The 12,301-nt window shown below is 43.2% G+C and overlaps 1 protein-coding gene across 1 annotated transcript in view; it reads right to left on the bottom strand.

Annotated features, from left to right (window-relative positions):
- Positions 1–12,301, bottom strand: part of LOC136571061 (polypeptide N-acetylgalactosaminyltransferase 18-like) — a 46,832-nt gene that overhangs the window by 9,121 nt on the left and 25,410 nt on the right. The window contains exon 7 of the mRNA XM_066571445.1: positions 8,867–9,031. Within this exon, the coding sequence (XP_066427542.1) occupies positions 8,867–9,031 (165 nt within the window). The remainder of the gene's footprint in view (positions 1–8,866; positions 9,032–12,301) is intronic.

Genomic DNA, 12,301 nt, shown 5'->3' with positions numbered 1-12,301 from the left:
TATCAATTTCATAACCAAACCAAACCATGTCCCTAAGTGCCACTTTTAGGTGTCTTTTCAATATCCAGGAATGGGGACTGCACCACTTCCCTGGGCAGCCTATTCCCCTGCCTGACAACCCTTCCCTGATATCCAATCTAAACCTCCTCTGGCACAGCTCGAGGCCATTTCCTCTCCTCCTAGCACTGAGAAAAGATACCAACACCCACCTGGCTACAGCCTCCACTCACAAAGAGCAATGAGGGCCCCAGGAGCCTCCTTTTCTTCTGACTATACACCCCCATGCCACCATGGCATTTTTTGAAAAATCCTCTTTGCCCAGGATTTTCTCCTGGGAAGCTGAGAAGCCTCAGGGAGGAATGAAAACAATAATTATCTGATGGCTGCTCCTGTGTTTGCTGCTTTGGAATGTGGCTTGGGCATTGTTTACCAACAGGTGAATGTTTGACTAGTTCCATGTGAATTGTTTTAATTTAATGACCAATCATGGTCCAGCTGTGTTGAGGCTCTGAGGAGTCTCAAGATTTTATTATTATTCATTCTTGTGAAGCCTTCTGATGTATCCTTTCTCTTTCTTTAGTATAGTTTTAGTATAGCATTCTAGAATAGAATAGAGTAGAATAGAGTAACAGCATAGCATATCATAATAAATCAGCCCTCTGAGAACATGGAGTCAGATTTTCATCTCTCACCTCGTCCTGGGGACCCTCACAAACACCACATCCCCATCTCCCTCAGCCTCGTGCTCCAGACCTGTCACCAGCTCTGCTGCCCTTCTCTGGACACCTCCCAGCATCTCAGTGTCCTGCTGACAGTGAGGGGTCCAAACCTATTCACATTCACATCTTGCAGCTGCAGCTCATGCCTAGGAGCACCTCACTGCCTTGTTCTTTCTCTTTTTCTCTCCATGGATGAAAATATTGTTCTAATATAGCACAAGTGATGTGAAGAACACAACTTCACATTGCTATTTACCAGCCTTAGCATAGGTTATACCTAGTTACTCTTCTTCAGCCAGATAAATGAGAAACTCCTTTCAGCACAACTAGGAAACCCAAGATTTTTATATTTTTCCCAGACATGTTAACGGACTTGCAAAGGTTTATGGGGTTTAGATGAGATTATTTGTGAGAAATAACTCCCTTGGAAAACAAAAATACTGAATGAGGATTTTATTTCCTTTGTGTGGGTGTTGTATTTAATTAATCTAAGTTTTCTAATCTGAATGCTTCATAAGAAGGAGGCTTAATGCATTTTAACCCAGAAACTGAACTACTTGCAAAGATTCAAACTTTCTGCTAGAAAATTACTCCAAATAGAAAACTGAACTGATACAATGAAATTTGGGTTACCACTAGCTATGGCAATAATTAACAAGTAAATTTAGCATCAGTTGGTAATAACTGCCAAGCAAATCTAACATCAGTTTTTAAAACACAATATTGTATAGTGATATTTCTATTCCATATTTTTTGCATGTTTTTAGCATTTACATTTGCAGTCAAGTACTGGTCAAATTGCAGTCAAAATGGAGAAAGCCTGTATGCATTTAAATTTTTGTACTTCTCCATTCCATTCTGCATAAATGGTACTAAAAATGTTTATAGGTTTTTAGTAAGACATAGTCCATGATGAATAAAAAAGAAATATTTTAATGCACCTTTTTTAAAATTCATATTGTCATATTGAAATATGACAAGAATATTAAGTTACACATTTAGGGACCAATTTATGAGAGAAAAATGCAAATTGAAATATGAACTACAGTTTTGTCATGTCTAAGCAGAACAATGGTTCAGCTTCCTCATCCTCCAGCCATCATTCCTTCTGCTGTTATCCAGTTAGTTCAAATATGAAGTACAGGCAAGCTGGGGTAGTATTTGAGAAAAAAAATCAGCAAAGAAGACCTAAATTTAGAAATGCTGCTGATGCACTGGACCTCTACACCAACGCTGAGCCATGGGGTTTGTGGAAGTGCTCTTTTATGTCTGAGGTTCAAAACTCCACACTTGGCAACACTGGTTACTTAAAAATCAGATTGCCTCACTAAAATACAGGGCTTAACCTGGTCTGTTGGCTCATTGAATGGAATAATTAGGTTCTGTTTTTCTTTATATTTCTCCTGCAGGATCCAAGTCTGAATTTCTTTTAACAGGATCACCATCCCTTTCTGTTCTGAGCTGCCAGGCAAACAGCACTGCCTAATCACACAGCTCTGTAGCAGTACAGCATGGCTTAAGCTACAGAGACATACTGAGAGTATTAGAAATACCACATTAATACAGATTCCTTGTAAATCAATGATGCTGCTTTGCCAGCCTGTGGCTCTCATAGTGGAAGAATCTGATGAAGGGGATGGGGGCCACTGTTCCCTTAGACACACAGAGCTCTGCTGAGATGAATCCCTCTTGTATGCTGGTGTCCTTGGCTAATGGATGGGATGCAAACAGGAGTGGACATCACAATTTGGCTGCTCTGTAATGGTGTTGGGCTCTGCTTCTGCATGCTGTGTGCTCAGCAAGGGGGCATCTGAAATTGGTACAGAGATCCTCTGCTTGCTCCCCAGCCCACCAGATTCATCTGGCTGTGCAGCTGCATTCCTCTGCTTCTCTGGGCTGTGGCACTGGGTAACCTAGCGCTGCACTACCTTTATTTTCATTAGATAAAGGTGGGTAAGAGAAATTTAAAGGCAAAAGCCTTTAGGAGGAACGAGACGTAAATTCAGTCATTTTAAGGTCTATTGTTTCTTTATACAGCTAAACAGACCTCCTTATCTAACACCTATTTAAGTAAGATCTAAATCATCATATTTATCTGAGGAATACCTGTAACAACTCAGTAATTAATATGCTTGTCTGTCTTCCCTTTTCCTTCATAAGCAATTCCTACTATGACATTTAGGAAATACATTTTGTAACTACAGCCATCAGCAACTAATTTCATTTACAATTTCTGGCCATAGCATAAACCACTCCCTCCAGGCATTTATGAATGGGAAGACATCCTGTGGAAACCTTCAGCAGTGACTAGAATCACAGTCCTCCACACCATGCACAAGCAATGTTATCAGAAGATATGGGAACAGGAGGGTGCTGAGAGCAGGCCCTGCACATCTTCTCCCTCCCAGGAGGGATGTGGTGAGTGCCCATCCCTAGAGATGCAGATTCTTCCTACCTTTCTATGGCAACCACACTGGAAGTGGAATTACTGAAATTAACTAAGTATGAAACAGCTGTATAGGATTGACCCCAAGTTTGTAGCTCAGCCTGGTGTCCTTTCTTTTGCCTCTTTTTACACAGAGCTCTCCCCTGTTGCATTTCTCACAACAGCAGAAAGTGAGAGCGTGGCTTGTCTGGTTAGAATGGAATGGTCACATCCCTGTCCAACTGAACAGAAACAGGACAGCTCATGATAAAGAGTAATTAAAGAAAAACTTCCCCTTTTGCCTTTGCTATGCCTCTGGAGGAGCCCTAACGAGGTAAATGAACTTTCCAACTAATCTACTGCCACCCAGGTGAGGTACATAGAGACAAATTTCACTTGTAGGGCAGGCAACTGACTCTGCATCAGCAACAAAGCTGGAAAATCAGATTGGAGACTGAGAGACTTCTTAAAATCCTGCAAATTTGGGATTTGTTCTCTGAAAAACCTGGCTGCAGCACTGAGAATGTACTGCTTCTCCAGAACATCAACAAACCTAATCCTATCAGAGGACTGATATGATGGCCACAAGCAGTTTCTACCAACAGATGTCCTGAGGCCTCACCTGTCCAGGTGCTCTGGCCTTCATTTCCCACAGCCCCTTCTCTGCCACCGACCAGACCCTGTAGCACCATCACTGCAGCAGTCCCAGCAGCTTCACTGAGCTCTGGGGACAGTGACACTGAGCACTGGGCACTGGGCACAGTGACACTGAGCACTGGGGACAGTGACACTGAGCTCTGGGCACTGGGCACAGTGACACTGAGCACTGGGCTCTGGGGACAGCGACACTGAGCACTGGGCTCTGGGGACAGTGACACTGAGCTCTGGGGACAGAGACACTGAGCACTGGGCACTGGGGACAGTGACACTGAGCTCTGGGGACAATGACACTGAGCTCTGGGCACTGGGGACAGTGACACTGAGCTCTGGGCTCTGGGGACAGCGACACTGAGCACTGAGCTCTGGGGACAGTGACACTGAGCTCTGGGCTCTGGGGACAGTGACACTGAGCACTGAGCTCTGGGGACAGTGACACTGAGCACTGGGCACTGGGCACAGTGACACTGAGCACTGGGGACAGTGACACTGAGCACTGAGCTCTGGGGACAGTGACACTGAGCACTGGGGACAGTGACACTGTACAATGGGTACAGAGACACTGCACAATGGGTACAGCTTCACTGAGCTCTGGGGACAGCGACACTGAGCTCTGGGCTCTGGGGACAGTGACACTGAGCTCTGGGGACAGAGACACTGAGCACTGGGCACTGGGGACAGAGACACTGAGCACTGGGGACAGAGACACTGAGCACTGGGGACAGCTTCACTGAGCACTGGGGAGAGTGACACTGCACAATGGGTACAGAGACACTGTACAATGGGTACAGCTTCACTGAGCTCTGGGGACAGTGACACTGAGCACTGGGGACAGTGACACAGCTCTGGGCACTGGGGACAGAGACACTGAGCACTGGGCACTGGGGACAGTGACACTGAGCTCTGGGGACAGTGACACTGAGCTCTGGGCACTGGGGACAGAGACACTGAGCACTGGGCACTGGGGACAGTGACACTGAGCACTGGGCACTGGGGACAGTGACACTGAGCTCTGGGGACAGTGACACTGAGCACTGGGGACAGTGACACTGAGCTCTGGGGACAGTGACACTGAGCACTGGGCACTGGGGACAGTGACACTGAGCTCTGGGCACTGGGGACAGTGACACTGAGCACTGGGGACAGTGACACTGAGCTCTGGGCACAGTGACACTGAGCACTGGGGACAGTGACACTGAGCTCTGGGCACTGGGCACAGTGACACTGAGCACTGGGGACAGTGACACTGAGCTCTGGGCTCTGGGGACAGTGACACTGAGCTCTGGGCACTGGGGACAGTGACACTGAGCTCTGGGGACAGTGACACTGAGCACTGAGCTCTGGGGACAGTGACACTGAGCTCTGGGCACTGGGGACAGTGACACTGAGCACTGGGGACAGTGACACTGAGCAATGGGTACAGAGACACTGTACAATGGGTACAGCTTCACTGAGCTCTGGGGACAGTGACACTGAGCACTGGGGACAGTGACACTGAGCTCTGGGCACTGGGCACAGTGAGAAATGCTGCTGAGCTGGTGCTTTGTCCCAGCCCTTGGTTCCATGGGAGCTGCTGCTGCTGCCAGCAGTGGCTGCACCTGCTCCTGGCCAAAACCAGCTGACAGCCTGAGGTTTTGCTTTCCTCATGCTTCATGATGCCAAAGCAGCTTCCTTGAGACCATGTTTCGAATAATATTTTACTAAAATTCTGACCTTTTTCTACCAAATAATTCTTGCCTCTATCTCCTCTGCCTTATGTAATTTCTGATCACTTACTGGGCTTTTTGCTGGAAGCTCTGGTTTGGTTCTGATTAAATGAAAAAGTGATGAGACAGACTGAACTAGGTGAGCTATCAAACACCTAGAAAACATTCCAGCATAAAAGTATTTCCAAAACAAACATTTCTCTAAGAGAAGACTTGACAAACAGCCTGAACAATCAAATTCTTGAACACCACCCAGTTGATGGGACTCTTTTCTGGGCTAATTTACATAATTTGACATAATTACTGTTGTAAACACTTGAAGATGCTTTGCAAGCAAGAATGCCACCAAAGCCTGCATTTTATTGGGTCTCATTGCATTTGGCAGCTGTACAAAACTGTGGAGTATGGAAATGTGCTCAGAGAGATCCTGATTATACAAACACACACTACAAGCTTTGAATGCTCAATGCAAGTTTCTGTACAGGACAAAGACACCAGAGGCAGTGATTCCCTCCAAGTGCCTGCCCATCAAACCACAGTTTTGTCCACAAAGTAGCAGTGGACACCTGGCTGCCTGACTCCAACTGCCTGCAACTGAGGATAGCCAGGGAATTTAAAATTTTAAAACCAAAGTAAAAGATAAAATAATAAAAAAAAAATTGATATATATGCACAACATATATATATGTAGGTGTGTATACACATACTTCTGATCTAAAAGATGTGACTTAATAATTAATTAAATAGTTCTGTAATAGATCTACAGAAGCAAGGAGTCCCCTAACTGAGGGTAACCCATCTTCTACTTTTGCCATATGGAATTCACTCATCATAACATAGTACAAAGGAGGATCAAAGTGTTACCTGAAGGATATTTTTTTTTAAAAGCTGTGCAGTTTTCTATCAACCAGACTGCTGTACATGTCCCATCACAGATTGTTGTGGGGCCTCTCAGACTGTAGTGCTTCCTCATTCAAACTAATTTACCATAAATGTCTGTCAGGAAAAATGCAGTTTTTTGTGCTGGTCAGGGAAATCTAGTTCAGCTGGTTTATCCTACTTTGGGTGCTCAGTCTGTTTCCTGTTCCCCTTCTCACACAGTTCCCCACTTGCCCTGCTGTATTTTTACTTACCTACACCATCAGACATTCCCATGGAATGGCCCAAGAGCCCAGAGAAGTCAAAGCACAGCTCCAGCTAAAACAAAGTGCTACAAAAGGCTACAACCAGCATCTACATTTTAATTAATGGTTCACAAATTTCAAGGCAATATAAGCATCAGTATGATACTCACAGTAGTCCTGCTCACTGCACATATGGATAAGAAAAACCAGAACTTTAAAGATGTAATGAAAAGTCTTTTTAGAGAGAACTTCCAAGATGGCCACACAAATACATCTGTTCACCAGGCTAAATGGGTGCACTGCAAATGGAGTTCATCAGTGATCTTGGCAAGCCCTGATTACATTCATTAACTTTCTTCTAACTTACAGAAGGTACCCCATTGAGCAATAATGACATTTTAATTGCATTGGGCTTAGCAAAATCCTTTCTGAACAGAAAACTTTTAATTCTTTCATTTGTCTCTTAATTTATCATGAACAAACAACTAACTAGCTTTCACTTCTCTCAGGGAGATGTTCCTTTGCAGAAGGAAGAGGGAGGCCACAGAGTTGAGTTTACCAGTGCTGCACCTTCCTTGAGAGACTGTAGCTGGAACAGGGAATTGCAACAGTCCTGATACTGCTGAATCCCATTTTTAAAGATTTTAACAGCTAAATTATCAAGGCCTTCTGCTGCTGTCCCCTGCCCCCACAGTAAGATCTAACACAATCAGTATTATGAAATAGCAGTAGTATCCTGGAGTAGAAACCATTAATTGTCACCAAAACCTTGGGGTATACAGTGCAATCACTGGAGAGGTGAACCATGCTAAAATGTTACTGAAATACTCTTCAATTTTAATTATACTTTTTAGAATTGGTATAAAAAAATCAAGTGCAGAGATGGATACAGTGAGGCTCCCCTCATGAAAAGACTAGTGTTAAAATTTGTGACAAAATATAATTGAAACTTTGCCCTTGAGTGGCCAACTTAGGGATTTAAGATCTATTGCTTGAGAGTTACCTCCTACAGACCTAGACAACTTTCAAGTATAAATACAAAATAAGCTAATACTATGCTTTAATGATTAATGTCCAGATGCTTTCTGCACCAAGATTGATACTAACTGTATTACAAATGTCCTAAAGGATATGGATAATGGCTATTAAAGAAATTATTGAGTTGACAGAAAAGATATTTGCAAATCCACATGGATGTTACAGAAAAATTAAATGTAGGAAAAAAAATTGCTTTTAATGGTGAGCCTCAGCCTGTGGGCTGGAGTACCCAACTAGATTTGTTGACTCAAAACTGCAGAGGAGCAACTATGATACCAGCAAACTCACACTAGACATGTAATGACTTAGTAATGTCATTTCATTTCATTGAGTCACCAGCATGCCAGCACCTGACATGGCAAAGTTCCACTGTGTTAAACTTACCTTAGGAAAAACTCATCTTTCTTTGAAAAACAGAATTTGACTGTCTTTGGCTTCCAACCATTGGAACCTGTTTTGTCCTCAGGGTTAGCCTGAAGCCAAAACAGGTTCCAGTGGTTGGAAGTGTTCCACTGTGGAAGCACTGAGATGCCTTGAGTCACCCTGCTGTTTCCTCTTAGCTAAACCAGAGTGATCTCCCTAAGTGTTGGAGCACCTTTTCCAGCCCCAGAACTTCTGGGGCTTGTTTATTCTCCCTCATGTTTCTAAATCAATTAGGAATGCAGACACCAGGCCCGGCCTTAGTGTCCTATCAGCATTCTCATCCCTGTGAAAGCACCTCTCAGCCTTTCCTCGAGCCTCTTTCTGCCTCTCTCACACTCATGTGTAAAAGCCTAAGCCTTTTTACAAAAGAAACTGCAGAACTAGCTCATTATGAGGCTGTTAGCACCAATGATCCACTACCACCATTTGTGACAGCTACTTCTAAAAGAAAACCATACAGATTTCTGTTCCTCTTTCTGAAATAGGTTACTTTGCATTTGACTCCACTGAAATAACCTTTTTTTCCCACTCCCCATAACAGTACTCTGCCTTAGAAGTTATTCATGGTGAACTCAGAAAATATAATACAAGTTTTGTACCCTACTGAGGTAGCTGACATTGGGATCAAAACTAAACCTGCACAGAGCTTCCTGGCTCTGTGCAAAGCAAGCGAGGATAAATCTGGTTCTGTTCTGCTAATAAACAGATTACTCACACTTCAACACAGAAACAGAGCTTTAAAACTTTCTGAAATGGCTGCTGGGCAAAAATTACCTGAGTAAATTGCCAGTAAAGCTTCATTCTCTTGGCTTTGGCATAATTGCATTCAATGAGCCTGGGCCTGCTGTTGACATCCACCAGGCATCTGTTGTCATCGTCGCCGATGGTGGGGCTCAGAACACCCACGTGGAGCTGCTGACTGCTTGTGTAATGAACATTCTGCAACAGGAAGCACAAACAGGATTTGTGGCCTCTACACAGAAGCAGCACTTTCACCCAAAAGCTAATGGCAAAGATAAATATGCTGAATAGGCTGACCCCATGGTGGCTTTGAAAGGATCTCCTTTCATGCAGGAAGCAACACAACATTTTAAAAGTTGGTCTAAATTAACAATTAATTGCTTAAATATTGGTTAAGTATTGAAGAGGAAATATGCAAATACAACTGATTATTGTCTCATGTGACTTTTTCCTTCTGTTTTTCCTTCTGTTTCTGAGGGTCTTCAAAGAGGAAGATAGACACCCTGGGATTGGCTTGAATATGGCCATCAGCTCTGATTAGACTGTTTCATCTGTGGATAACACCTCACTGGAGAGCTAAAAAAAGAGAACAGCAGCACAGGAGTTCAGAGCATCTCAGTCTTTTATAGGACAGATAGAAAGATAAATGAAGGTTTTCTGCAAACAAATGATAAAATCCACACTTGAAGCAGATGCTATATAGAAAGAAAAAGTTGTTAGCAACTGGTGACAGATACAGGCATGAGAGAGAACAGAATGGCCACATTGCAAGGCATTTGTTCTCATTTTACATTTCCTAAGTCAATACACACAGATACAAGAGACAAAGAAGAGGGACAGACACTGGCTGCTCTGTATTTCTAGCAGAGAAGGGCCCTCAAAGGCCTCAGGGATTACACCTGGGACCAAAGACATGAGTTTATTATGTTATACAAATTCTTTCTACTCTGTTTGACTACAAAGATATGTGGAAGGTTTCTCTGGAAGAAAGGAAAGAAGGGGAAGGATGGAGGGGATATGTCCCCTTTCAGATTGGCAGGTTACGTGTAAGCCCAGGAAGGTAACACAGGATTATACCAGGATTGCCTGATTGCTAATCACAAATAGAATTTATTTTGCTACAATCAGACCTTTTTCTTGGAAGGACCATGAGAAAGATTAAAGGGAAACATCGTGCTCCAGGTTTTAAGTCTGTGGTAACTCAGTGGTGGCAGAGTCACAACAGACAAGAGTGGACAGAAGCACCAAATTAATGCCCCTGCCATTTACTGTAACTATTCTATTTGTCTGTAACAAAAGGGAAACTGGAAATTCTGCTGGGTGTATTTGGGAATCTTTTTGGTGCCCAGATTTTCCTGGTATTTGTTCATTGTTGGTGTTGTGAACTGTTTTATGTGTGAGTGTTCTCCTTTGTGAACACTCTGGTAAAATAAGAGAGAAAGCAGAAAAGCAGAACAAGCCAGGTCTGATGAAAGATTTTGGAGCTTCATGTAATAAATAAAATTAAAAAAAAAAATGGAATGCTGTAAGTAGTCAATTCGGGGATTGAATACAACCACAACAAATGGTGGTGTTCTGGGCAAGACTGTGTCCCCAGTTTACCCTCCTGTAGCACTGCCAGGGCAGATGTAACCTGCCAGAGCTGCACTAAAGTTAATTACGTTACCATTAATGGTTTAGACTAAGCCAAGGTTTTGCCCCCTTAATGAAGTTTCATTGTTTTCACCCCACAGAAACAGTAACAAGCTTGAGCTGGCTGAAGTGAGGTGAGTGGAAGTTTTAAGAGGTTGAACAGAGAAAAGCTCAATAGTTTAGTTATGCCCTACAGGAGGAGAGCAGGGTAATAAAGGAACTGGCAGAGCACGTTTCCAGAATGGATGGTTACGACTGAAGTAAACTCTAAGAACTATAACAAGATCACTCTGCATCCACAAGTCAGGTTATTAACATTCCTGCAAACAAAACTGATGCCTTAGAAAACTGTTAAACGTTAAGAATGCACTTTCTAGACAGGCCCAGAGCAACTATTTTAGACATGTATATGATCTATTTAGACATTTTTTTTGGAGAAACTGAGGTAGTGACCGAGCAAGGCTAAAAGATCAAGATGATCTTACAAAGGGATTGTTAGGACACCCTACAGATGAACTTTTTGTCGCAGCTCGTTTACCTCTTACCTGAAATTACGACTAGAAAACATAAAGGGAAATTGTTGGTTATTTAAATTTTTAACTAACAGGAAGGGATATTCCATTTCAGCATGTTGTCACTACAGAAAACATGATGTAAGAACATAAAGGGGGGTTGCATTTTTTTCTTATTTACACGTATCAGTGGCTGGAAACCGATGAGCAGGCTTGGCTGTAACTCTGAGAAGTGCATTCTGTGGCCTGAGGTCTGCACAGAGAAGGCAGTGTGCCTGCAAACCCTCGTGGCTGAGCTGTTTTTATCAGCTCACACACCTCAGCCTTTGGCAGCAAAGGCTGCAGGTAATCATTTCATCTTCTGGAGGGACAGAACCAACCCAGTTCACACTACAGCTCTGCCAGCTGCTTCTGGTGTCAATGCAGCCATGGCTCAGCCTGAGCCTCCTTCTGGGCAGGAGCAGAACCATGGCTCTGGCTGGAGGAACTGCTCAATTGCTTGTTGGCAACACTGTACAGAAGCAGAACAATCAAACACAGAGTTAATTAGCAGGCTGCTAATTGAAATATAACTGCGTTTTTCATTGTGGGCCAGGTGGAAACAGAGGTGAGAAATCCTGAATTCTCACCCAGTGTTGGAAAGGCACCTTTCAGCTTGGTAAGTGGCACAAGCTCAAACTAAAACAGAACGTGGGAGGGGGGCAGCCTGTCCAGCAAGGCTCTTCCAAGATGTTGCTTTGCTTATCCAGTAATGTGGACAATATTTAACTGTTCTGTGTATCATTACAAACATTTTAGTCTCTTATACAATAAATCCATTTCTTATTTCCCTTCAGAATTTAACACGTTGCACAACCTCGCAGCTTGACTGCTGTCCTTTTCTACTGGAGGAATCAAATTAAAACCACACAACTTCTAAAAATTCAATTTGAGCAGCATGTTAGCCAATAGGAAGGCATTGGTTTATGTTGCACTCAGCCAGAAAACTTTTCTTAAAACCTACCAACAGCCCCTGGTTCCTGTCCCCCACTCTGAGACTTGAACAGCGCCTGCACAGAGAGAACACAGTAATAACCCTGTTGGGATGAAGGGAGGAGATCCATTTGGTAAAAGAAAGTTCACTATCACTGATTACTGTTCCAGTCTGAAACCTAAAGCTACTAAACATGAAACCATGGTAAAGCATCCCTTTAAACAGTTTCATATATTCAAAATACTTTAATTGCTTTCATACAAGACCTTCCTGTTTCTATTTGCTTATTTGCATTTTCCAAAATACTTTTTGAAGGCTTGTTTTGTTTTGGGGTTTTGTTTGGTTTTTTGG

Source organism: Molothrus aeneus, unplaced genomic scaffold (genome assembly GCF_037042795.1).
Source record: "Molothrus aeneus isolate 106 unplaced genomic scaffold, BPBGC_Maene_1.0 scaffold_59, whole genome shotgun sequence".
NCBI lineage: Eukaryota > Metazoa > Chordata > Aves > Passeriformes > Icteridae > Molothrus > Molothrus aeneus.
Note: the sequence above shows the minus strand (reverse complement) of the source record. Positions and strands in the feature narration are given on the sequence as shown.